This window comes from Triticum aestivum, chromosome 7B (genome assembly GCF_018294505.1).
Source record: "Triticum aestivum cultivar Chinese Spring chromosome 7B, IWGSC CS RefSeq v2.1, whole genome shotgun sequence".
Taxonomy (NCBI): domain Eukaryota; kingdom Viridiplantae; phylum Streptophyta; class Magnoliopsida; order Poales; family Poaceae; genus Triticum; species Triticum aestivum.
Genome location: NC_057813.1, coordinates 586018494 through 586042358, shown reverse-complemented (window position 1 = coordinate 586042358; position 23865 = coordinate 586018494). Strand labels below are relative to the sequence as shown.

The following is a 23865-nucleotide window of genomic DNA, read 5'->3' as shown; positions in this document are numbered from 1 at the left end:
CCCGCATAAAGCTCATGACTCCGAGGTGCCGGACTCTCTGCCGGACTCCGAACCTCCTGCGCCCCTGCCGGTCGAATCTGACTGGGCGCCGATCATGGAATTCACCGCTACGGACATCTTTCAGTACTCACCCTTCGGCGATATCTTAAATTCGCTGAAGCATCTCTCGCTATCCGGAGAGCCCTGGCTGAACTACGGCCAGGATGGTTGGGATGCGGACGACGAAGAAATTCAGGGCCCACCCACCACCCACTTCGTAGCCACCGTCGACGATCTAACCGACGTACTTGACTACGACTCCGAAGACATCGACGGTATGGACGACGATGCCGGAGACTATCAAGAACCAGTGCCTACAGGACACTGGAAGACCACCTCGTCATACGACATATATATGGTGGACACCCCAAAAGATGGGGACGGCGAAGAAGCAACGGAGGCCGATTCCTTAAAGAAACAGCCCAAGCGCCGGCATCAGCGGCGCCGCTCTAAATCCCGCCACAGCAAGAATAGAGATTCCGGCACTAGAGATAATAACATCCCAGAAAGTGCCGAAGACAACCCCCTCCAGCACGATCCAGCGCAGGAGGAGGCGGAAGCAAGCCCTCACGAGAGGGCGGCAGACGAAGATGTCGAGGATGATAATTACTTACCTCCCTCCGGAGACGAGGCAAGCCTCGACGACGACGAATTCGTCGTGCCTGAGGATCCCGTCGAACAAGAGTGTTTCAGACGCAGGCTAATGGCCACGGCAAACAGCCTAAAGAAAAAGCAGCAACAGCTTCAAGCTGATCAAGACCTACTGGCCGACAGATGGACCGAGGTCCTCGCGGCCGAAGAGTATGAACTCGAACGCCCCTCCAAAAGTTACCCAAAACGCAAGTTGCTCCCCCGACTAGAGGAGGAAGCGTACAAACCTGCATGACCAGCGCACAATACGGCAGACCGACCACCTCGTGGCCGTGACAGAGAGGCATGCAAGCCCTCCACCAAAACCGTACCCCGGCATCGCTCAAAAAGCATGAAGCCACGGGGGAACACGCCGGACTTGCGGGATATATTGGAGGACAAGGCAAGACAATCCAGATCTATCTATGGATCACGTGGGTGCCCCAAGACCCACGACGAATACCGTCGCGCCGGATACAACTACTCCGGTCGGGCCGAACACAGCAGACAACGCTCTCTCGAGCTACATCGCGATAGTGCTTAATACAGAGGCGCCGCACACCCACTATGCTTCACTGACGAAGTAATGGATCATCAAATCCCTGAAGGGTTTAAACCCGTTAATATCGAATCCTACGATGGCACAACAGACCCCGTGGTTTGGATTGAGGATTACCTCCTCCATATACATATGGCCCGCGGCGACGATCTTCACGCCATCAAATATCTCCCGCTCAAGCTTAAAGGACCAGCTCGGCATTGGCTTAACAGCCTGCCCGCAAAGTCAATTGGATGCTGGGAAGACCTGGAAGCCGCATTCCTCGACAACTTCCAGGGCACGTATGTGCGACCACCGGACGCAGATGACCTAAGCCACATAATCCAGCAGCCAGACAAATCGGCCAGGCAATTCTGGACACGGTTCTTAACAAAGAAAAATCAAATCGTCGACTGTCCGGATGCAGAGGCCCTCGCGGCCTTCAAACATAACATCCGCGACGAGTGGCTGGCCCGGCACCTAGGACAGGAAAAGCCGAAATCCATGGCAGCCCTCACATCACTCATGACCCGCTTCTGTGCGGGAGAGGATAGCTGGCTAGCTTGCAGCAACAACCTTAGCAAAAACCTGACAGTCTGGATACCAAGGACCGCAATGGCAGGTTGCGTCGAGACAAAAACAAACGCCGCATTAACGGCGATAGCAATGAGGATACGGCAGTCAACGCCGGATTCCGAGGCTCCAAGCCCGGTCAATGGAAGAAGCCATTCAAAAGAACCACTCTGGGCCCGTCCAATTTGGACCGAATACTCGACCGCTCCTGTCAAATACATGGAACCCTCGAAAAGCCAGCTAACCACACCAACAGAGATTGTTGGGTATTCAAGCAGGCAGGCAAATTAATCGCAGAATACAATGACAAGGGGCTACACAGCGATGACGAGGAAGAGACCCGGTCGCCGAACAACAGAGGACAAAAGGGATTCCCCCCTCAAGTTCGGACGGTAAACATGATATACGCAACGCATATACCCAAGAGGGAGTGGAAGCATGCACTAAGGGACGTATACGCGATGGAGCCAGTCGCCCCAAAATTCAACCCATGGTCCTCTTGCCCGATCACTTTCGATCGAAGAGACCATCCGACCAGTATCCGCCATGGTGGATTCGCCGCATTGGTTTTAGACCCAATCGTCGATGGAATTCACCTCAAAAGAGTCCTAATGGACGGCGGCAGTAGCCTGAACCTGCTTTATCAGGATACAGTGCGCAAGATGGGCATAGACCCTTCAAGGATTAAACCTAAAAAGTCAACCTTCAAAGGCGTCATACCAGGTGTCGAGGCCAGTTGTACAGGCTCAGTCACACTGGAAGTGGTCTTCGGATCCCCGGATAATTTCCGAAGCGAGGAGTTAATCTTCGACATAGTCCCGTTCCGCAGTGGCTATCACGCTCTGCTCGGACGAACCGCGTTCGCAAAATTCAACGCGGTGCCGCATTATGCATACCTTAAGCTCAAGATGTCAGGCCCTCGTGGAGTCATCACGGTCAATGGAAACACGGAACGCTCCCTCCCAACGGAGGAACATACAGCGGCTCTCGCGGCAGAAGTACAGAGCAGCCTTTTAAGGCAATTTTTGAGTCCGGCCGTCAAACGACCGGACACGGCCAAACGCGCCCGGAGCAACATCAACCAAGACCACCTGGCACGTTCCGAGCACGCGTAGCAATGCGGCCTCAACCCCAGCCCTCGCACAATTGTAAGACAAACTCTCCGCGTACATAATTACGCCCTGGAGATACCATGGGCATAGGGGGAGAGGCACAACCACAACAGACCCAGAGTGCGGTTCGACCACACCAGGGGCTCCCAAGTGTGTCGCTCTTTTTATCTTTTATTTCTCTCTTTTTTATACAGAACTCTGTCCGGCGGCGAACCTGCCGAACTCATGATGCAACAGCCAGGGAGGGACAAAGGCCGCGACGAACACTCAGGTGGTCTCCATTACGAGCATTAAATTTGTTAAATACACCATTCCGCGGCCTACCCCTGGAGGGAGACGCCTTTAATTCATCCAATCCCTTGCTTTTCGCACTATTTGTATCATTCCGCACTCATAGCAGATCTTCTCGAATAAAATGCAGCACTTTTTGCCCATAATTGCATTTCTTTATATATATATATGTTCATTTACGACATGTTGCATCCGTACATTTTGGTACGGCCAAATACACCAGGGGCTTATGTTCCCCGCATTATGGTGTGATAAAGTCCGCACACTTTCACAAGTGCAGCACCCCGAACTTATAGCATTATATGAATCGGCTCCGAATCATGTCTTGGGTCAATAGTTGGGTTTGCCCGGCTCCCAAGTTTGGCACCTTACGTTCCGTTCTATCGGCTAAGGTAGCACTGGGAGAACCATTGCGATTGCGCCCCGGTTGAGCCGGGTTAACGCCTCAGTGGAGAAAGCTAAAACTGACTGTCATGATAAGGTGAGAGACTGGTCGTTGTTCGAGAGGTCTTTTCGGGTCCTTAAAGACCTGCGCCGCTTCGAGCGAAGTTCCGGATAATGTCCGACGAAGGCGTGGATAGCGCCCCGAATTCAGTCTTCCGAATACTAGGGGCTTCGCCGAAATTTAAAATTATAGAATTCTATGGCTAAGTGAGAGTGTTCAAGCACTATAAGTCCGGTTGCCTTGTTCGTTGTGTTGAGCGCCTCCCTAGATGGACCCAAAAATGGGAACAAGAGTGCTCAAGTTTATCCCGAACACCCCAGCACTTGTGGCATGGGGGCTGAAGCCGACGACTTGCCATCTCTCAGATTTAATAAACGGCCGCACAGAAGGTAATACTTTAAATTAACAAGCATTGCTTAGCGCATATGAACAAAGTTTTCAGCGCACAGGATAACACATTGCGAATTTACTCAATAATTACATCCCTGGGGCACTCATCCGCAATCTTGCGGGCACCCTTCAGAACAGTCTTATAGTACATCTCGGGCGTACGATATTCCTTGCCCACTGGTGGCGCATCAGTGATTAGCTTCTCCGCATCCAGCTTGCCCCAATGCACCTTTGCGCGGGCAAGGGCCCGACGAGCACCTTCAATACAGGCGGAGCGCTTGATAACCTCCACCCAGGGGCACGCATCCAACAACCATCGCACGAGGCCAAAGTAGCTCCCAGGCATGGCCTCTCCAGGCCACAGCCGGACTATGAGGCCCTTCATGGCCTGCTCGGCCGCCTTGTGGAGCTCGACCAGCTGCTTCAGCTGGTCGCTAGGGGGCACCGGATGGCCGGCCTCAGCATACTGAGACCAGAAGACCTTCTCCGTTGAGCTCCCCTCCTCGTCTCGATAGAATGCGGCGGCATCAGACACGCTGCGAGGCAGATCTGCAAACGCCCCTGGAGAGCTCCGAATTCGGGTAAGTAACACATAATTTACATTCACATGCTTGCTTTGCATGAAAAATGCCTTACCCGCCGCTATCTTCCTCACCAACTCAATCTCCTGAAGGGACTTATGGGCATCGGCCTTGGCAGTCTTGGCACTTTCGAGAGCCGAGGCAAGCTCGGACTCTCGAGTCTTTGAGTCATGCTCCAAACTCTCATGCTTTTCCATGAGAGCCTGGAGCTCTTGCTGAACCACCGCCACCCGCGCCTCCTGCTTTTCTCGCTCTGCCCGTTCCGCGGCCGCATTGCGTTCGGCCGCAGACACGGCCTCCTTTAGGGTCGCCACCTCGTTCGTGGCCCCTGTAGTACCCATGTTATCCTTGTTATTTTTGTTGCAACCTAAATCCTTTTCTGTAAGGTACAAGTTCAAAGTGGTGTTACTCACCTTCTTTGTCCTGGAGCTGCTTCTTGGTGCGGCCGAGCTCTTTCTCGGACCGCTCGAGCTCCTGCTTCAAAGCACCAACCTCCGCAGTCAGTGCGGCAGAGGTCAGCAGCGCAGCCTGCAACCCATATTGACATAATTTTTTAGCAACCCTGCGTATATCTTCTTTTTTTTCAGATCCTCAGTCCGGCTTTTCTTTCCGAACACCGAACCGAGCATCAGGGGCTACTGTCTATGCGGTATTACATTGCATATTTTTATCTTCTTACCTCAAAGCCTGATAGAAGGCTACTGCAGGCTTCGGTCAGCCCGCTCTTGGCGAGCTGTACCTTCTGAATCACCGCACTCATAATAGTGCGGTGTTCTTCCTCGATGGAAGCGCTCTGGAGCGCCTCCAACAAATTGTCCGGCGCCTCCGGTTGGACGGAAGCCGCCGGCATCACGGTCTTGCCCTTCGTGCGAAGGGGCCGCCGGCCGGACTCCGGAACCACTACGGGTTCTGATGTGGAGTCCGGCGCAAAGTCCGGGAAGCTGCCTTGTAGCGCCTCCGGAGCCTCCCCCTGATGGGTCCCTTCTTGGGATCCCACCTCGGCGTCCTCAGTGTCGCGAGGGGTGAAGGCAGTCGGGATGGAGTCTACATCCGACGGAGCCAACCACCCGCTCGATGAAGCGGGGAGATCATCATTGGCCGGACTACAGACAGCATGCGACATCAGAATGACATTATGTGACGCAGAAAAAGAAATTATAAATCATTCAGGAATCCGGATACTTACGATCTCGCCGGAGGCCTGGCCCTTGAAGGCCATTCTTCCTCGCCAACATTGATGTTGGCGGAACTGTCCGGGGGAATAGTCCTTCCCCTCTTGGACCCTTCGGCCTCCCCTGTTGGGGAAGCCTTCCTCTTCCTCTCTCCCTCCTCTGGGAGAGATTCCTCCTTCTCCTCCTCGTTTTTGGGGGAGGAGTCCGCCCCGGAGTCGTCGGACACCTGAAAGCGGGAACTCTTTCGAGCAACCGTGGCCTCCTTCTTGGCCTTCTTCTTCGGCACCACGTGCGGTGCCGGAACCAGCAGCCTCGCTAGACGGGCGTCTACTGGGTTTTCTAGCATAGGAGCCGGGCAGATAATCTGCTCCGCCTTCCTCGTCCAGTCCTATCAAAGGAAAAGGGGAAATTAAAACCCGCATAGAATCAAACTATGAAAAGCAAGTGTCCCGTAAAGGGATAGAATCACTTACCTCGTCGGCTTGGCGCTACGAGCGAAATCCGCGATCTACAGTCGCGGATGCGGGGGCTTCGGCGCCCTTAAACAGCACCCTCTAGGAGCCTTCGTACGTCGTGTCGAAGATCCCGCTCAGCGCCTGGTGCTGTTCCGGATTGAACTCCCACAGATTGAATGCCCGCTCTTGGCATGGGAGAATCCGGCGGACGAGCATGACTTGGACCATGTTAACCAGCCTGAGCTTCTTCACCAGCTTCTGGATACAGGCTTGGAGTCCCGTCACCTCCTCCGAACTACCCCACAGCAAGCCCTTCTCTTTCCAGGAGGTGAGCTGCGTGGGGATACCAGATCTGAACTCGGGGGCCGCCGCCCACTTAGGGTCGCGCGGCTCGGTGATATAGAACCACCCCGATTGCCACCCCTTGACGGATTCCACAAAGGCCCCTTCGAACCAAAGGACATTGGGCATCTTGCCCAACATGGCGCCTCCGCACTCCGCTTGAGTGCCTTTCACTACCTTCGGCTTGACATTGAAGGTCTTGAGCCACAACCCGAAGTGGGGCTGGATGCAGAGGAAGGCCTCGCACACGACGATAAACGCCGAGATGTTGAGGATGAAGTTCGGTGCCAGATCATGGAAATCCAGGCCGTAGTAGAACATGAGCCCCCGGACAAAGGGGTGAAGTGGAAAACCCAGTCCGCGGAGGAAGTGGGGAAGAAAAATGACCCTCTCATGGGGCCTGGGGGTGGGGATGAGCTGCCCCTCGTCGGGCAGCCGGTGCGCGATGTCGCCGGACAGGTAGCCGGCGCTGCGCAGTCTTTCGATGTGCTCCTCTGTAACGGAGGAGGTCATCCACTTGCCTCCCGCTCCGGACATAACTGGGGAAGGTTGAGACAGGATGTGCGGGCTTGGGCGCTGGAGCTCGAGTGCGCGGAGATGGATAAGCAAAGGAGGAAGAAGGTGTAGGTGAAAAGGTGAATCCTTATCCCTTATATGGGCGGGCGAAGTCTACGCGTCCCCCACCGGCCTGATAAAACTCGCTTATCCCCCAAGCATCACCATCAATGGCGCGGTTGGGTTACCCACGTCCGTATTGATGAGAATCCCGGATTAAGGGGGAACACGATCTCTGCTTCGACAAGACGTGCCAAGGAAACCGCTTCGCTAAATGCGCCGAGGTGGTAGAGTAAAAAACGATTCAAGTAATGGCTTGGTAGTGGCGTGACGTCATGCCGTAAAAACGTCAGTAGATTGAACTTGTGTATATATTATTCTCTCTACGGTGGAATGTGGAATTTATTTTGCAGAGCTGGACACTATCCTGGTGTCCACAATCTTCTATTATTCGGAGGAGGAACCTGCCTTGCAATGCCAAGCAATATACGCGCCGGACTTATTGTCATTGAAGCCTGGTTCAGGGGCTACTGAGGGAGTCCTAGATTAGGGGGTGTCCGGATAGCCGGACTATCATCATCAGCCGAACTATCATCGGCCGGACTATCATCATCGACCGGACTCCAAGACTATGAAGATACAAGATTGAAGACTTCGTCCCGTGTCCCGATGGGACTTTCCTTGGCGTGGAAGGCAAGCTTGGTGATACGGATATGTAGATCTCCTACCATTGTAACCGACTCTATGTAACCCTAGCCCTCTCCGGTGTCTATATAAATCGGATGGCTCTAGTCCGTAGGACAACAACCATTACAATCATACCATAGGCTAGCTTCTAGGGTTTATCCTCCTTGATCTCGTGGTAGATCCACTCTTGTAAACATCCACAATATCAATATCAATCAAGCAGGATGTAGGGTTTTACCTCCATCAAGAGGGCCCGAACCTGGGTAAAACATCGTGTCCCTTGTCTCCTGTTACCATCCGCCTAGACGCACAGTTCGGGACCCCCTACCCGAGATCCGCCGGTTTTGACACCGACAATGGGGTTTATATCATATTGCATGTGTTTATCCCTCTACATCATGTCATCTTGCTTAAGGCGTTACTCCATTCTTATGAACTTAATACTCTAGATGCAGGCAGGAGTCGGTCGATGTGTGGAGTAATAGTAGTAGATGCAGGCAGGAATCAGTCTACTTGTTATGGACATGATGCCTATATACATGATCATGCCTAGATAACGTCATAATTATTCGCTTTTCTATCAATTGCTCGACAGTAATTTGTTCACCCACTGTAATACTTATGCTCTCGAGAGAAGCCTCTAGTGAAACCTATGGCCCCCGGGTCTATCTCTTATCATATTTGCTTTCAATCTACTTTTATTTGCATCTTTATTTTTCTGCATCTATATCACAAAATACCAAAAATATTATTATCTCTCTATCAGATCTCACTTTCGTAAGTGACCGTGAAGGGATTGAGAACCCCTTTATTGCGTTGGTTGCGAGTTCTCAGTTTGTTTGTGTAGGTGCATGGGACTTTTGAGGAGCCTCCTACTGGATTGATACCTTGGTTCTCAAAACTGAGGGAAATACTTATGCTACACTTTGCTGCATCACCCTCTCCTCTTCGGGGAAAACCAACGCTAGCTCAAGACGTAGCACTGACCTCTTCAACTGTGATGTAGGTAGCTTCCCCATCAAATACTTGGGCATGCCTGTTAGTTATACCTCTTTGAGAAACGCTGACTAGGAGTTCATTATATGCAAATATCTGAAAAGATTTGAAGCTTCGGTGGGCAATGTTGCCTCCATGGGAGGGAGACACACCCTTTTAGACTCTGTTGTCACCCAGTTATCATTGTATCATATGTCTATGTGGTTGATGAACAAAACATTCATTAAAAAACTGGATAAGCATAGAAGAAGATTCTTCTAGCAAGGTTGTAACAAAAAGAAAAGATATTATCTTGTGAAATGGAGCAGAATTTGCAGATCCAAAGAGAAGGGTGGCCTAGGGATTAAGGACTTGCATAAACAGAACATCAGTCTGATGGTGAAATGGTCGTGGAAGCTCGAAACACAAAGTGGGGTATGGCAAGATATTATTCGTGCTCGCTACTTGCGGAATAGGACAGTAGCGGATGTTGCCCCAAGGTTTTCTGACTCTCCGAGCTGGAAAGCCCTACTGAAAGTCAAGGAAATTTATATGGCTGGTAGAAAAGTTATTGTTGAATCACAGAACATTGCTAGGGTGTGGAGCGATCCTATTAACGGACTGCTTACGTTCAAGGATCAATATCTGCAGCTCTTTAATGTTTGTAATGTCCCTAAGTGCACCATTAAACAAGTGCTAAGTGTGGAGACCGACTCCTTTTTCAGGCGCAGGCTTAATCCTGCTCTTGCTGAACAATGGGGGGCAGTTTTAGATACAGTTAACAAACTACCTCTTACTAAGAAAGAAGATCGAGTGGTTCGAAGTTTGAACCAGAATGGTAAATTCAGTACCAAATCTGTTTACAAATGGCTTGAAAAACCTCTCAATGGGTGCCATTATAAGTGGATTTGGAAGGCCAAAATCCCTCTCAAGATCAAAATTTTTATGTGGCAGCTTTCGCAAGACACGGTGTTGACTAGACAAGTGATGCGCCATAGGAATTGGCCTGGGAATCCTGTGTGCTCTTTTTGCAATAAGATAGAGACTTCCCAACACTTGTTCTTTACTTGTTCTATTGCAAGAGTGGTGTGGCGATCTATTGGGGTGGCCATTGGCACCGATAAATGTCCAGATAACTATTGGCAATTCTTTGCTTGGTGCCACTCCTTTCTTCCAGGAGGGGGCAAATTCTATATGGTTGGACTTGCAGCCGCGTGCTGGGCAATCTGGCTCGCTCGCAATAAGGCTACGTATGAAAAAAAGCAAATCAAGTCTCCTTTTGAAATCGTGTTCTCCATGTGCTCTTCTCTTTTGTACTGGACAGGACTTCAGAAAGGTGAAGACGCCGACAAGCTTCGATCAGGTGCCGAGATGATCAGGGCCGGCACAATGCAGCTGATGAAGCTTTGCGGGGTTGCCGCCCAGCCAATTGGAGGAGCTTGAAAGTACGTGGTGGACTCGTGCTGCTTTTGAAGTGAACGAAGGTGGCGTGCAGTTGGGAGGGCCTTCTTCCTTCATAGTGGCTTTTAGTGTGCGCTTTGTGATCTTTTGTTGTGTTAGCCTGTTTATCTCTTTGGGTGTACTAGAGCTTGATGCTCATGAATTGTATGTGTTACCAGGTTTTCGCCCCACAGCGTTCGGGTTGACGGCGATCAAATTGCAGTGGGTTTCCTGGTAATGCCTGAACTCGGCTTACCTCTTTCCCTCTTCCTGACTCTGTACTCGGAACTGGTTGTATTTCCGTTGTTTGCAATGGAAAGGGGTAATGCCCGGTTCAAAAAAAAGCTAGTGAAACAATGGCCTACTTTATTACAGTTCCTCCTAGCAGAAGTAAAACGACACACTTCAAAGTTTTGCTTTAGATATTTCTTGAGCTCCTCTAAGCCTAGGTAGACAGCATAGAGACCACATTCATCATTGTTTAACTCTTGCTTCAACAACACTGAATATGTTTCAAGGCCAATGGCTCTCACTCCTTTATCCATTCCTAGCTAGGCACCCCGTATAACAGCCTGATCTCGGCATGTAAGGGATTAATAATATTCTCCAATCTCCCTGCTCCACATACTTTTACCTCTCCCCCAACCACCAGTGTTTGGTTCAGGGTGGAAAGCGCCATCAATATTAATCTTCAGTTCATTCTCCATTGGAGGGATCCATCTGATGTGTACCCTCTCCAGTTTGTTTTATAGGTTGTTTTTAATCTTACTTCAAATGTCAGCCAAAGAATGATTGTTTTAGTTATCACCTAGTAAACCTGTGAGAGCATATTAATTCAGTTAGAACCTAATAAATTGGTGGGGCATATTAATTTAATTAGCACCTCAATTCATCTAGTTGTTCAATGAGATTAAAATTGTTTATTTGATCAGCTAGGGAGAGAAGCAAACTGTCATCAAAATAACCCATATATTTGGCAAAATCACTACTGATTTGTTTTCATATAAATTAATTAGCCCAGATGATGTATTTATGCAAAACTTAAGGTCTAGGGCTGGGCAACATTCACCATGCACCAGAGTCCATCAGCCTTGCTAGGAAGATACAGGAGCTTCCATCAAAAGGCTTGAAACCTGCAAAGTAATGTACAATGAAACTCTAGCTCATGCATAAGCTTTGTCAGTGTCACACTGTTACTACAAAAAACATTATTTACATACTTCCTACCATTATATCAAGAATGCCATGTTCTTCACCGTCCGAGGTTTTTCAAGTGCATGAATATTGGCACTGCCCGCAATATTCACAAGCAATAGTTCAGATGATTGGCAATGCCATATCTGAAATATTATAGGTAATTATTGGAGAAGCTTACAGAATGAAATGAACTTATAGAAACAGAGAGCAGATCTATTGTCATTTGAGATGAATAAAAATTTATTTCTTGTTCTGTTACTGGTTTGCAGATGAGAGTCTTCACTTTTCACTTCTTAAAACGACTCATATTGGAATACCAGAACCAAATTTATTTTCTTGCATCCATGGCTCTAGAATTCTTGAGTACAAACCGAATAAACACAAGTAAAATTTAATGCTAGGAAAGGAAATCCATAGACAAAATCTACTTTACTTGAAGAACTCATGAAAACTTATTTTCGAAAGTCAAGCAGAGCAGGCACAAACCAGTGCACAAGGCCGCCCTCGCACCGTCAGGCACCGAGCGGGTACACTGGCGGCCACAGGCCACTGAGGCTCGCCATGAGAGGGAACATGTCCAATGAGGCAAGGACTGCATATACGCATGGCATGGAGTGGTCAGAGGAGCAGATGAACAGAGGTGCAACGATATTTTGCATAAAAACTAAACTGATATCTAATGCAAACACTAAATACTCCCTCCATTTTTATATACAAGGCCACTATCAAAATAACAATTTGCAGATATACAAGGCCACTAACACTAATCGATGCAATATTAATGGTGTTTGCTTCGTAATACTAGCAAAGGAGGACATTAACTATCCTTTGCATGCATGCGGGAGTAGGAGCATTGGCTCGATGTGCATGAAAGAGAAGAATACACATTAATTTACACGGCAAACAAGGAGACAAGCTGGCTTGCAATATTTGACTTAGAAGACATTAACTTTTGTCTTGGTACCTGTAATATGAGTTTGTGGCCTTATATACAAAAATGGAGGGAGTATGTAATTAATTAGGTCGATTAATTGTCTGTTCTTACCGCTCTGCCCACTGCAAAATTCTGTCCTGCAAAATAAATCCCATATACTAAAAAATAAACAACATGAGATCAACCTCTTCTAACAGTAAGAAACAGCAAAAATCATCAGATCAATCAAACTTATCTCAATCAACATATTTCACTGGAACCACATGAAAACCTTGTAATTTTAAGAAACAAATTAGTCACACCACACATCCATCCCGGAAACTGTGTAGATCGAAAACTTTAAGCAGGAGTCTACACCCAACCATGAAGCTCATAGCACAACACTGGTGGAAGCAGCGTGTCATGCGATCGGAGTCTAGTACTGCTCGGATATGGGTTACCTCCGTGACTTCCATGATGAACCGGACCTTGAGCAGCCACATCGCCCCCTGCCGTGACGACTGACGACTGGATGCCCGCGGTCGCCTCCAACCGCTCCCGCCGCCGCCGCCATGCCAACGCCTCCTCCGGCCACTGCACCATGCCCGCTCCTCCCCACATCCATATCGCACCTCTCCATCACTGAGGCGGTGAGATGGGTAACTGGGGCGCCTCCATGCCTCGGCAACGACCCTAGCCTAGCCAAAGCCACAACTCCCTCCGACGTCCGACGACGACGTGGGAGAGGGCTCCGATGGTGAGGGTCACTGGCGGCATGGGCGGGCGCATCCGCGAAGAAGAGAAGGGGATGGGGATGGGGATGTGGCAGGAGGGGGCACAGAGAGATGATGCGAGAGTCTGTCTGATGCCCTTTTATATTGGGAAAGTGCGGCGTAGCGGTGTCACGGAATTGGGCTCGAGGCTTCGAGAGAGAAAAGAAAAGTATCTACGAAAATCGCAGCGTAGGACACGTAAAGCCTAGAAGGTCACACGCGTCAAGTCCACACGGTGGGATAGAAAGTGGCAAACCAAGGGCACGAAACACTTCGGTCACACGCGTAATTTTTACAGCTACCGTGAAAAAAATTCCAAAAATATCAGGTAAATCGAACCCTTACGGGCCTAGTATTCTAGTTATTATTGTTATATGTGCATCCTATTTTCTTTCTGTTAACATTTCTAAAAATCATGAGATAATTACTTCACATTATATAAGTATTCACTCTTGAAAAAAGCTGAAGAAAAAAAGGGTAAATACATTGAGTGCCTAAACTTGCGGTCACTTTAATACTAAACTTGCAGAATACACGAAACGCGTGCTCGAACATGACTCAACGTGTAAATACGATGCCTCCTCATGTATCCAATCGTATGACCTGCTCGCATGGCGCGGCAACACAACAATGACCCACACGTTAGTGGCTAGGAGAGGGGGTGGCGTTGGGTGAGAGCGTGATGTTTTTTTGTATAAAACCCCCTTACTATGTATTTAGTTACCCAGAAAAGCCTCAGAGTTAACTTTGACTAGGTCAATCATGGAAGAGGGGCTGGGTGGAGCGCGGTTCTTTGTTCCTCCACAAGTGGATGGGTGGGGCATTGTTGTTTCTCCTCGAGGGGGTTGGGTGGAACGCAATTGTTCCTCCACGAGTGGCTGGGTGGCGCATTGTTGTTTCTCCTCGAGGGGGATGGGTGGAGCACAGTTGTTCCTCCACAAGTGGATGGGTGCGGCGTTGTTGTTTCTCCTCGAGGGGGGTGGGTGGAGCACAATTGTTCCTCCATGAATGGCTGGGTGGGGTGTTTTGTTTCTCCTCGAGGGGGCTGGGTGGAGCGCAGTTGTTCCTCCACGAGTGGTTTGGTGGCACATTGTTGTTTCTCCTCGAGGGGGATGGGCGTTGTGCTGCCACTCCTCCATGAGGCATTGGCTTTGGACGTGTGATTGTTGTTGCTTCACAAGGTATTGCTACTGGGTGTGTTGTTGTTGTTCGCATCAACCTCCTGGATTTCCGCCTCGAAAGCGTAAACATGGGGCCCAATCCCTTGCTCTTATTGTTTCTCATCTTCCTAGGGTGTTGTTCTAGGTTTGTTGATCCTTTTGTTCTTCCATGTTGTTTGACCCTGGTTAGGTGATAGTTAGTTTTCCTTATCTGAGTACGTCTGGAAAGGTCTCGAAACACAAGAAACAGATTAGGGGGTACGCATTGACTTGCGTCGTTCTTGATATGCAAGTGTGTGTTTTAGATTGACGGTTGTTGGTTATTTGGATGTACCTTTGCATTATCTTATTAGTTTCCGCATGTTGTCTTAACGCATACTGTCAAAGGACCCCGCCAAGAAATTGGCAAGGTTTTCCCGTTGCGTTTGCTAAGTCCCTTAAAGGTATATATAGGCCATGCCTATGTCGATTTGATTAACGTAGTTGTCTTAACATGTTCATTGTCATGTGCTTTACGTTTCTATCTCCGTATTCTTGGGGTTGCTTGCTTCATATGCAGACATCTACGACCCTCCTATGCTGATATTGTGGCGCCTCTTTCTGGTTTGCCAATAGGTTTAAAGGAAAGTCATCTTGGTTAAAACGTGAAAGCATTTACAACCTTAAAGGTCCTCGGGTCTACATTCCTCCTTCAAGGACTGTCCACCTTATTTGTGGGAGCTCCTCCTTTTCGATGGAACTTCCAATGAAAAAAAATCCTCCGGAATATACATTAGTATGTATGTTCGCTTTCACTTCCATGGATGGTATCCTCAGCAAAAAAACGCAACTCCAAAAAACGTGAATAGTAACTTTTATATAGTATCGACCCGCAATTTCTTTTTCTCAAATACGCATAGCAGCGTATCATTGCATTCATAGGGGAAGTAGAGAGTATAGGGGGTAGCACCACAACCATGTACAGAAAACTGGCAAGCCTATGGCGCCAAAATGAGTAGAAGACAGGAGGTTGCTCAGCCCCCAAAGCTAACAATCAGGTTACATGTATACACGTGTTCATTCCTTGAGCTCCTGTCGCGGCCTAGGAGCGAGCTTCATCTTTGATTGCCCCGATGAGAGATGAAGAAAAAGGAGCGATTTTGTCGAAGATGACGGCGTTCCGATGCTGCCAGAGAGACCAAGCCGTGAGGGAGGCGATGGTGGCCAGACCGCCCGCCGTGGTGCCGGTGTAGCCAGAAGAGTCGCGGAGAGCTAGTAGAAGATGCCATCCGGAGGAGTGGTAGTCAATCATTCAGAGTCATATTTGGTAGTACAAAAGAAGTTTTAGATTTTTTTTGACTCTTTCTGATATGATTTTAAAAAAAATTCCAATTGGGGTGCAATGGGACCCGAGACCCATTTGTGATTTCCGTCGTAGCTATGACATATTTTGGCATTGTTACGATCGATCACCGTTTCATCCGGCCCGCATTCACAAATTAGCCGCACCCGTGCATGCCCGGTGTCACACGAAGGAAGAAGCTAGCTCTTTCGAGGTCAATAATCAAGAACACGGTACACACTCGAAAATGCTAAACCTACGAAGGCTCATAAACTTACAAAATATGCCAAACTAATCTAAACATCCCTCTTCGCCCCAATGGGGTGGGCCCCACCCTCCCTAAAAACCACTCCTAATCTTTCACATTGGCTGTTACGTAAACATAAGTAGCTTCCTTAGGTAAGTCTAGCATAGCCGTACACACTGGCGCAGCCATGTGAGATGCAAAAATGCTACACCTAAGTACCAGCTTTTTTTTAGGGAAAGGCCTTACGGCTAGCTTTATTAACTTTTAATAATGCTTACATCATCCGCAAGTAATTCAAGGATAAAGCCCGGTGGGGAGTCCAACCACAACGACGATGGATCATCCGGACCATGCTGAGCTAGCGTATAAGCTACCATGTTTGATTCTCTATTACAAAACTCAAAAAAAAAACTTCCCGAAATCTGCGCATAATTCCCGACACTCCTTCAGTATAGGGCCAGCCACCATAGAGTGACCAGTATGGTCCGCCATTGCCTCCACAATCGTCATGTTATCCGCTCAGGCGACTAGTGAGTTTGCTCCCACCAAAAGCGCAAGCTTCAATCCCTCCAGAAGTGCCGCCGTCTCAGCTGTTTCAACTTCACCCACATGCTCTAGTTTTGCCGTAGAGGCCGCAATAAAGAAACCAGCACCGTCACGAATAATTGCACCACATGCTCTAGAGTAGCTTTCGTAAAGTCACGTACCAGCTTACGTAAAGTTACATTTCCTTTCTTTCTAAACTACTAGTAAGCATGCACGTGCAACGCATGTCTAAATCAAAAGCAACCTATAAAATTCATGTGGGTATTATTCTTAATTCATATTGAAACTAATTAACTTCCATGTTACGGAAGCTCTTCTGGGTGAAATGAAGCTTACTGTATACTATTCTCTTCATTTAAAAATATAAGATGTTTGTATATTTCAATATAGACTATACAAACTAAAATGAGTGAACAAACACATAAAACGTGTCTATATACATTCAATCCGTACAAAAGTTAGAATATCTTGTATTTGTGAATGGAGGGAGTGCTAAGCGTGTATGTATGTTGTCTTGATCAACGCATTCTGAATTCATATTCCAAAATTTTGGTGAGGGGTGGCGGTGGGGGTAGAATATATGTAGTGTCTGATGATCCCCATGTCTCATGAGGTTTAATACAAACCCCATGACTTATCTATTGATGATGTCATGTAAAGTGCTAGTAGACAAGGAAATCCCAAACCAAGAAATCATAGTCAGATAGTAAAGTATGCAACATATCTAATTTCTTGTGTGAACTTGGAAGGACATATAATAGGTATAGTCATTGTCCAAGTGAACATGATAGAGATGCAAACTTTGATTAAAGATACTAAAAGAGGTGCATATAATTTGTTCTCTCCTGGGTTCAGCCTACATGTTATCTTCATAAGTTGAATTGCTGGACTCGAATACAAAGGGAGTCGGTGAGATAGAAGAGTTCGCCAGTGGTCAAGACCATTTTGCCCCCATCCTGAGTTTCTCGCATCACCTGTAGTGCGACATTTGTGACCAAAAATGAAGGGAATTTAACATTTCTACATGACATACATGGTATTCAAAATTAGTTATGTGAAGATTAAACACAAATTAAACTTGTCATATCAACATCTCAACTGTAGAGGACTGTTGATGGGCATATCTTTCCCCGATTGACAGGTTTGAATTGTTGTCAGTGATAGGACCAAATGCACGGGCAAATTCATGTAAAAATGTAAGTAAAATGAAAGAAAAACAGACTCACCTAATTGAGCAACGCGCGACCAAGAATACAATTGCAAACATGGTGCTGGGACCGTGGGGGCAAGAGTACGTTACTCTATTCAGTATGAAAATACATTAGACATGCATACAATAAACAAGGCTCTGTCATAGTTCTTCACAAGTACATATTGCATACATAAGTTGAAGGGGTTTCTTAAAGAAAAGCAGCATGCTGTACTTTGTCACTCCTGAGTGGCAAGCACGTTGTTGAAGTAGGATAATCACAATCGGCATCCTTGAACGAGCTATCACTGGCTTCAAGTACAACTTGTACAAAGTTTATTAATTTGTCTAGCTTTTTGCCTGAATCATGGGTGCTCTCAATACACGCACCTCTGAAAATAGAGAGCACCCATATAAGCTTAAATTGCTTGGCTGTGGTAGGATATTAAAAAACAGACTTGTTCCTTGTTGTTATAGAAATGCATGGCATGAGCTGCAGTTATTTTATATCTTCTATTTTGGATTGCCGGGGTTCATGTTCCCGTCCAACCCGCATTAGCAAAATATGTAGGCCTTATCGGTATAGTGGACAACTCTAGAGCTAATGGAAGTGCATAACCTCCATACATCTGCATCAGGCTTGCTTACCAACTACTCGGTAGAAGTTGAAACCGAGCTCAACATAATGAAAAAAAAGTTCAGGAAATACACCGTGCCCTTGTCGACAGTATGTAAGAATCATACCTGAACACTATATGCAGACATGTAGACCACAAAGCAGCTAGTCATTCCTATTGTATAGATTTCTAAGTCTTAGGATGTGGTAAAATTATAGGTAAGCAGGTTAGCCCTGTCATTTGGATCAAGATGGTTGTTATACATCTCTCACCTCCACCTCAGTCCATCAGTTATAAGCAAATCATGCAAGGCTTTATTTATAAGCAAGGCACATACCTGCTTCACACCAGCATGTCAACTGCTCACGTACATGCTAAAAATGAGCTCATAAGCTTTACTGCCATTGCACCTACTGAAGAGGCTAGGCTGTACTATCCCCGCAAACACCAGTACTGGGCATCAGGCAGTCGAATAGAACATGCATATAATTAATTTTCCTGCATGTAAAAAGCAAAAATCAGCCTAGGCAGCGTGGTGCTAGTATTGGTAGGGCGTCAGAATCATGCCTGAAGGATAGCCACATAGTGGAGGGCAGTAGCGTCGGCTGAGGGGTGTGGCGAATACGTCCGTGGGGCAGCAGCCGAGCGTCAAAGCCACGGATGGCTATGGCGACCTACGCTCCAGGAGTGGCCAGAGAGTAACACAGGTGGGTTACACATCCGCCTAGCCGTCGATTCTATCTTTCTCACCATCCCCTGCGAGTAACAGCAAGAGGCGGCGGCCTTGACAGGGACCTTCTTGTTTACTGGCTGCAGGGCTGCCTGCGCTGCTGGAGGAACAGCTACGCCGTTCTGAAAACCACCAGAGCAATTTAGAATCCATCATCAAGAAATTGCTTTAGAAGGCATGCAAGAAGAAACGGGATGGTATCTGTGCCTTGGATGGATTGGTCTAGGCCTTCTTCAAGAGTTGAGCACCAAACCTCTTGATGATTGGACGATTGATCCCTGTCGGTAGCTGGATCTTGTTGTTGGAGCAAACAAGACAGGATCCAGTTCAACACGAAGAATGGACAAAGAGGGGAAGAAAGTAAAACAGGATGGGCCTTCGATCCTTGTGTTGATTTTCTTACCTGTCGAAGACCTGGGCGTGGACGACGCTGCCAATTTCCCCGAGGCCCGAGCACGTGCATGTTTCCTCCTGCACCGGGGCGGCCGACGTCGGTGGCGATGGCCTTGAGCTTCCCTGCGGGTAGTGCGACACCTGAACATCACCAAGAGAAACATGAGTAAAGATCAAGGAGTTGCTTGTTTGACGGACGAATCCGGCAAGAAACTCGCTCTCATCAGTCCGCCCTGGTTGGATACGTAGATAAAATCCGATCTTGGCAAATTATTAGAGTCGTATGAACAACATACTGAGAGAGAAACCCAATGGCGCAGGCGTGACCAAACCGAGAGCCACTACAGAGGTGTTCTTGACGCGGCACGGTGGGAAAGATAGAGTCGACGGCTCGCTAGATGTGTAACCCACTTGTGTTGGCCGCCGGCTGTGGAGCGGCCATTGGTGCTTGTTGTTTCGGCTCCTGAACGGAACATGGCGGAGCGACGGCCTCCAATTCCTCTGATCTAGGCGGCATCGCGTGGGCGTGGGGAGCGAGAGGAGTGGAGGAGGTTGGTGATGACTCCGTGCGGCGGGCGTGCATGCCTCCTATTTGATTGGAAGAGATTTTTGGTAGGGGAGGAATTAACAGATGGAATAACGTGATTAGTGGGAAACGGCATGTGGAATATTCCTATGCGGGTGGAGTACGGTCAGTCATTCTAAATTGCTAACTACACACATGACTCGGGATTAAGTTAATCATAACCATTAGATTTTATTCAGTGGGTTTAATCTAGCGGTGCTAATCAATCTGGGTACAATTGTTGTGTGGCGTTAAGAAAGAAATTGTTCGATTGTTTAATAGTAGTATAGATATAGATTAATCACCTCTCTGATTTTAATGGGGTGGGCCTGGGACATTATTTGCTTCCAACCAGATCTAGCCACGTGAGCTCGTGCCTAAGTTTCGTAATACGTAGATGTAGCAAAGCTCATGTGAAAGGTGCCGTAGTACTAGCACGTACCACTGCCACGCGAGGCCGCCTACGCCGTTCCCGCGGATCGCCGTCGATGGGCGTCCAGCCGCCTCTTCCTACACCGCGCACGTTAATGCTTGCCACAGCTCGATCGACCCGGCCGGGATGATATTCGCATTCAAAGCTCCGAACTAACCGGCCGCGGCCGGCCCGCCGAGACCTCACCCCCCGCTCGCTTCGTGCTGCGCACTCATCTCAGTCACGCAGCCTGCCCGCCCGCCCGTTTTCAGCATGCCACCGTGAAAGATACGAGTAATCATTTACGCGACTGCCACGTCGTATCGCACAGCAGCCACGTCGTAGTACCTGCCGGCTGCCGGAGAGATGAGCCAGCGCGACCCATACAGCCACGAGCACACAGCACGTCCCACAGATCCGATCCCCCGCTGCCGTCGACTCTGTAGCCCCGTCGTGTTGCCGAGGCACGACGTCCCGGCCACACGGCCGTGGCCACATAAAAGCGACGCCCATGCCATGCTCGTCCCGTCCCCGCACCCGCTGGCACTTGGCGAAAGCAACCACGACGGTGCCCATAAATTGGGCGTGAGCCCCCGTCGCCCCACTCCTCTCGCTTTCTCGCGACATCTCGCCGTCGATCGCCACCCCATTTCAAAAACCACAAGAGAGATGCTGCGCGGCTCGCTCTGGTGGCTGCTGGCCGTGGCCGTGGCGCTGGCGGCGACGCGGGCGGCGGCCGCCATGAAGACCGGCGGCCAGAGCCTGCACCGGGACTTCGACGCCGTGTGGGGGAAGCGCAATGCGCGCTTCTTCGACGACGGCCGGGTGGTGGAGCTGGCGCTGGACCGGGAGACCGGGTCCAGGCTGGAGTCCAAGGACCGGTACCTCTTCGGGCGGTTCGATCTCGACATCAGGCTCGTCGCCGGCGAGTCCGCCGGGACCATCACCTCCTTCTACGTAAGTGTACATGGATCTCTCTGCTGGTCGACTGCATTTTCCTTCTCGTTTCCGCCTGCCTGTTTAACCGGCATTGGGCATTTCGTTAACTGGGAGTGGTAAAAAAAGAGCTGGGACTGTTCAGACAACAGCTACCAGTACCCACACGAGTTCGACCCTTGTCATTCCTAGAGTGAATTTTGGTTCAGAAAGCAACGGGTAAAAAATCTCAAGCAAATTAAGGTGAAAATGACTTGTTTGGTCCCCTGCATTTGTCGCTAACGTAGTCCCCGGAGGGAACAAGTGTGGATTCAGAAGCACGCAGCTTAGCCGATTGGGAGGTTAACTGACGCCCAACTGCAGTGAATTCTGTTCTGGTTGACGCATAAATGGAGTAGTAATTGATGAATTAAACTGGGTTTCTGCAATGAATTGGGGCGCGAAGTACTACAAGTAGCTATACACAGATCTGCCGTGCTACACTTAATTTTGTGTATGTACATGTCCTAAAGCATAAGGATACGACAGAATTTCATTTTCTTTTGAAAATTGTGAGAGCGTCACCTTAAGAAAAACAGAGAGAGCATCGTCCTCTGCCAGCAGTTAATACGTGATGTACAGTGGCTTAATTAAGTCATGAATTGCATTAAAGAAACGTCCATGGTTCCCCTCAAAAAAAAGAAGAAGAAACGTTCATGGTGAACTAGCCAGGTCTGTCTTAGACGTGAATTCCACTAAGCCCGACTAGACACCATCTGGATAATGTATTCTTCAGGTGATAGAGTCTGAATTCTGCATTATTCAGGAGACAGAATCAGAAATTATTCTGCCGTTTTGAGGAGGGAAAAACAATAATTTTCCTGAGCATATCTAATCATGTGAACTAGCCAGGTTTTTCTTAGACGTGGATTCCACTAAGGCCGGCTAAACACCATCTGAATACTGTATTCTTGAGGAGATATAATCTGAACTCTGTGTTCATCAGGCCACAGAATCTGGAATTATTCTGCCCCTTTGAGGATATGTAGTCATGGTGTCCACGTTTTTTAAATCTTATATCTGCGTTCCATTTTATTATATAACTAAGAATGAAGATCGACGGTGCAGATCTGCACGGGTGGCGCGCGGCACGACGAGGTGGACTTCGAGTTCCTGGGCAACGTGAGCGGCGAGCCCTACATCCTGCACACCAACATCTTCAGCGACGACAAGGGCGAGCGGGAGCAGCAGTTCGTGCTCTGGTTCGACCCCACCGCCGACTTCCACACCTACTCCATCCTCTGGAACCCGCTCAACATCATGTACAGATCTCTTCTCCACAGCACCATCGTCGTCAATGATCCATCTCTCCATCCATCCATCCTTCCTGACATGCATGATCTTGTTGATTGATTGATTGAATGCAGCCTGTACATCGACGGGACGCCGATCCGGGTGTTCAAGAACAACGAGGCGAACGGGGTGCCGTTCCCGACGCGGCAGCCGGTGCACGTCTTCGCCAGCATCTGGAACGCCGAGGAGTGGGCGACGCAGGGCGGCCGCGTCAAGACGGACTGGTCGGAGGCGCCGTTCGTGGCCGCGTACCGGCGGTTCGACGCGACCAGCGCCTGCGTCTGGCAAGGCGGGGCGTCGCCCACGCGGTGCGGCGGCGACCACCTGCCGTCGTCGGCGTCGTCGTGGATGGCGCAGCGGCTGGACTGGTGGAGCTGGATGACGCTCAACTGGGTGCGCATGAACTACATGACCTACGACTACTGCGCCGACCGGAAGCGGTACCCCCACGCGTTCCCCACCGAGTGCATCATCCCCATCGGGAGGATCTGATCAGATGGCGTCCATCAATTCGTTCATGCGTAGCATAGGCTGTAGAGGGTACGCTTTGTCTCGTGACTCGTTTGCGGGGATTGGATTTGCTGCCAGCAGAATGTAAAGAACTTCTGTGGAAAAACATGATCGGAGAATTGTAGGTCGCAGTTTCTTGTTTTTAACCTGAGTTTGCCCCTTTTCGTTTTTTTTCCCCACTCGTGACTATTGCCGGCTACTATCACCGAGCCCACGGATTCACCTAGCCTCTTCCTGCCGCTCAGGCAGCCGTTGGCGGGGAGGACGACCACAGTGCTTCACCTCCAGCTTTTCTTTTGGGAAAGGAGGCTCACCCCCGGCCTCTGCATTCGAAAAATGCATGCGGCCATATTATTAAAAGGTTTGAATGAAAACATTGTCTTAGATTCATTACAACTCGTAAACGGAGCTAAAGAAAAAAAATTAAAACTCATTGCCACAACCGGCGGGATAATAGGACAAGATCACGAGAAGCACATCTCATTATGAGACCGTCATCCAAACCGATTGAATATAGCCCATGCTATCCTCTTCCACTGGTTGCACTTAGTAACCAAAGGCTACCTGAAGTTCGTAGGAGTGAGTAAGGACCACGTACGGATCCATGTCGTAGCTCTGAAGACAACCTGCAAGAAAGTTAAAATATTTTGTCTGTTAAAGATCGTATCGTTCCTGCAATTCCATATAGCCCAAATAAGCGCACATATTCCAATCCGTATACAAGCCGTAGTAAAAAGATCTACTCCAGCTAGCCACGTCCCAAATAACACGCTTCAATGCTAGCTGAAGGGGTAATGTT

General features: G+C 48.8%; 3 protein-coding genes and 1 long non-coding RNA gene across 5 annotated transcripts; 1 reads left to right on the top strand and 3 right to left on the bottom strand.

The window, feature by feature from the left end:
* Nucleotides 1-10581: 10581 nt before the first annotated feature.
* LOC123160547 (uncharacterized) lies at nucleotides 10582-13165 on the bottom strand. 2 transcript variants are annotated; one of them, XR_006480249.1, is made up of 5 exons: nucleotides 12797-13165; nucleotides 11909-12014; nucleotides 11453-11565; nucleotides 11295-11358; nucleotides 10582-11042 (listed from the first exon to the last, which is right to left on the bottom strand). XR_006480249.1 is itself a non-coding variant. In XM_044578352.1 (3 exons), exons 1-3 carry the CDS (start codon nucleotides 12973-12975, stop codon nucleotides 11455-11457), a joined length of 396 nt encoding a protein of 131 aa, XP_044434287.1. In that variant the 5' UTR covers nucleotides 12976-13165; the 3' UTR covers nucleotides 10582-11454. The 2 variants fall into 2 exon arrangements, 1 of the variants encoding a protein (XP_044434287.1); XM_044578352.1 differs by having other exon boundaries at nucleotides 10582-11565.
* A 3925-nt stretch (nucleotides 13166-17090) lies between these two features.
* LOC123160050 (uncharacterized) lies at nucleotides 17091-18683 on the bottom strand. The gene is made up of 2 exons (XR_006479963.1): nucleotides 18526-18683; nucleotides 17091-17963 (listed from the first exon to the last, which is right to left on the bottom strand). It is a non-coding gene; the product is annotated as an uncharacterized lncRNA (long non-coding RNA).
* Nucleotides 18684-18756: 73 nt separating this feature from the next.
* On the bottom strand, nucleotides 18757-20214 carry LOC123158204 (uncharacterized). Its single transcript, XM_044576285.1, has 4 exons — nucleotides 20182-20214; nucleotides 19608-19899; nucleotides 19322-19452; nucleotides 18757-19212 (listed from the first exon to the last, which is right to left on the bottom strand). The coding sequence occupies exons 1-4, from the start codon at nucleotides 20212-20214 to the stop codon at nucleotides 19141-19143; spliced, it is 528 nt and encodes a 175-aa protein (XP_044432220.1). The 3' UTR covers nucleotides 18757-19140.
* Nucleotides 20215-20639: 425 nt separating this feature from the next.
* Nucleotides 20640-23212, top strand: LOC123157866 (probable xyloglucan endotransglucosylase/hydrolase protein 23). Its single transcript, XM_044576056.1, has 3 exons — nucleotides 20640-21245; nucleotides 22332-22525; nucleotides 22631-23212. Exons 1-3 carry the CDS (start codon nucleotides 20655-20657, stop codon nucleotides 23046-23048), a joined length of 1203 nt encoding a protein of 400 aa, XP_044431991.1. The 5' UTR covers nucleotides 20640-20654; the 3' UTR covers nucleotides 23049-23212.
* Nucleotides 23213-23865: the final 653 nt, after the last annotated feature.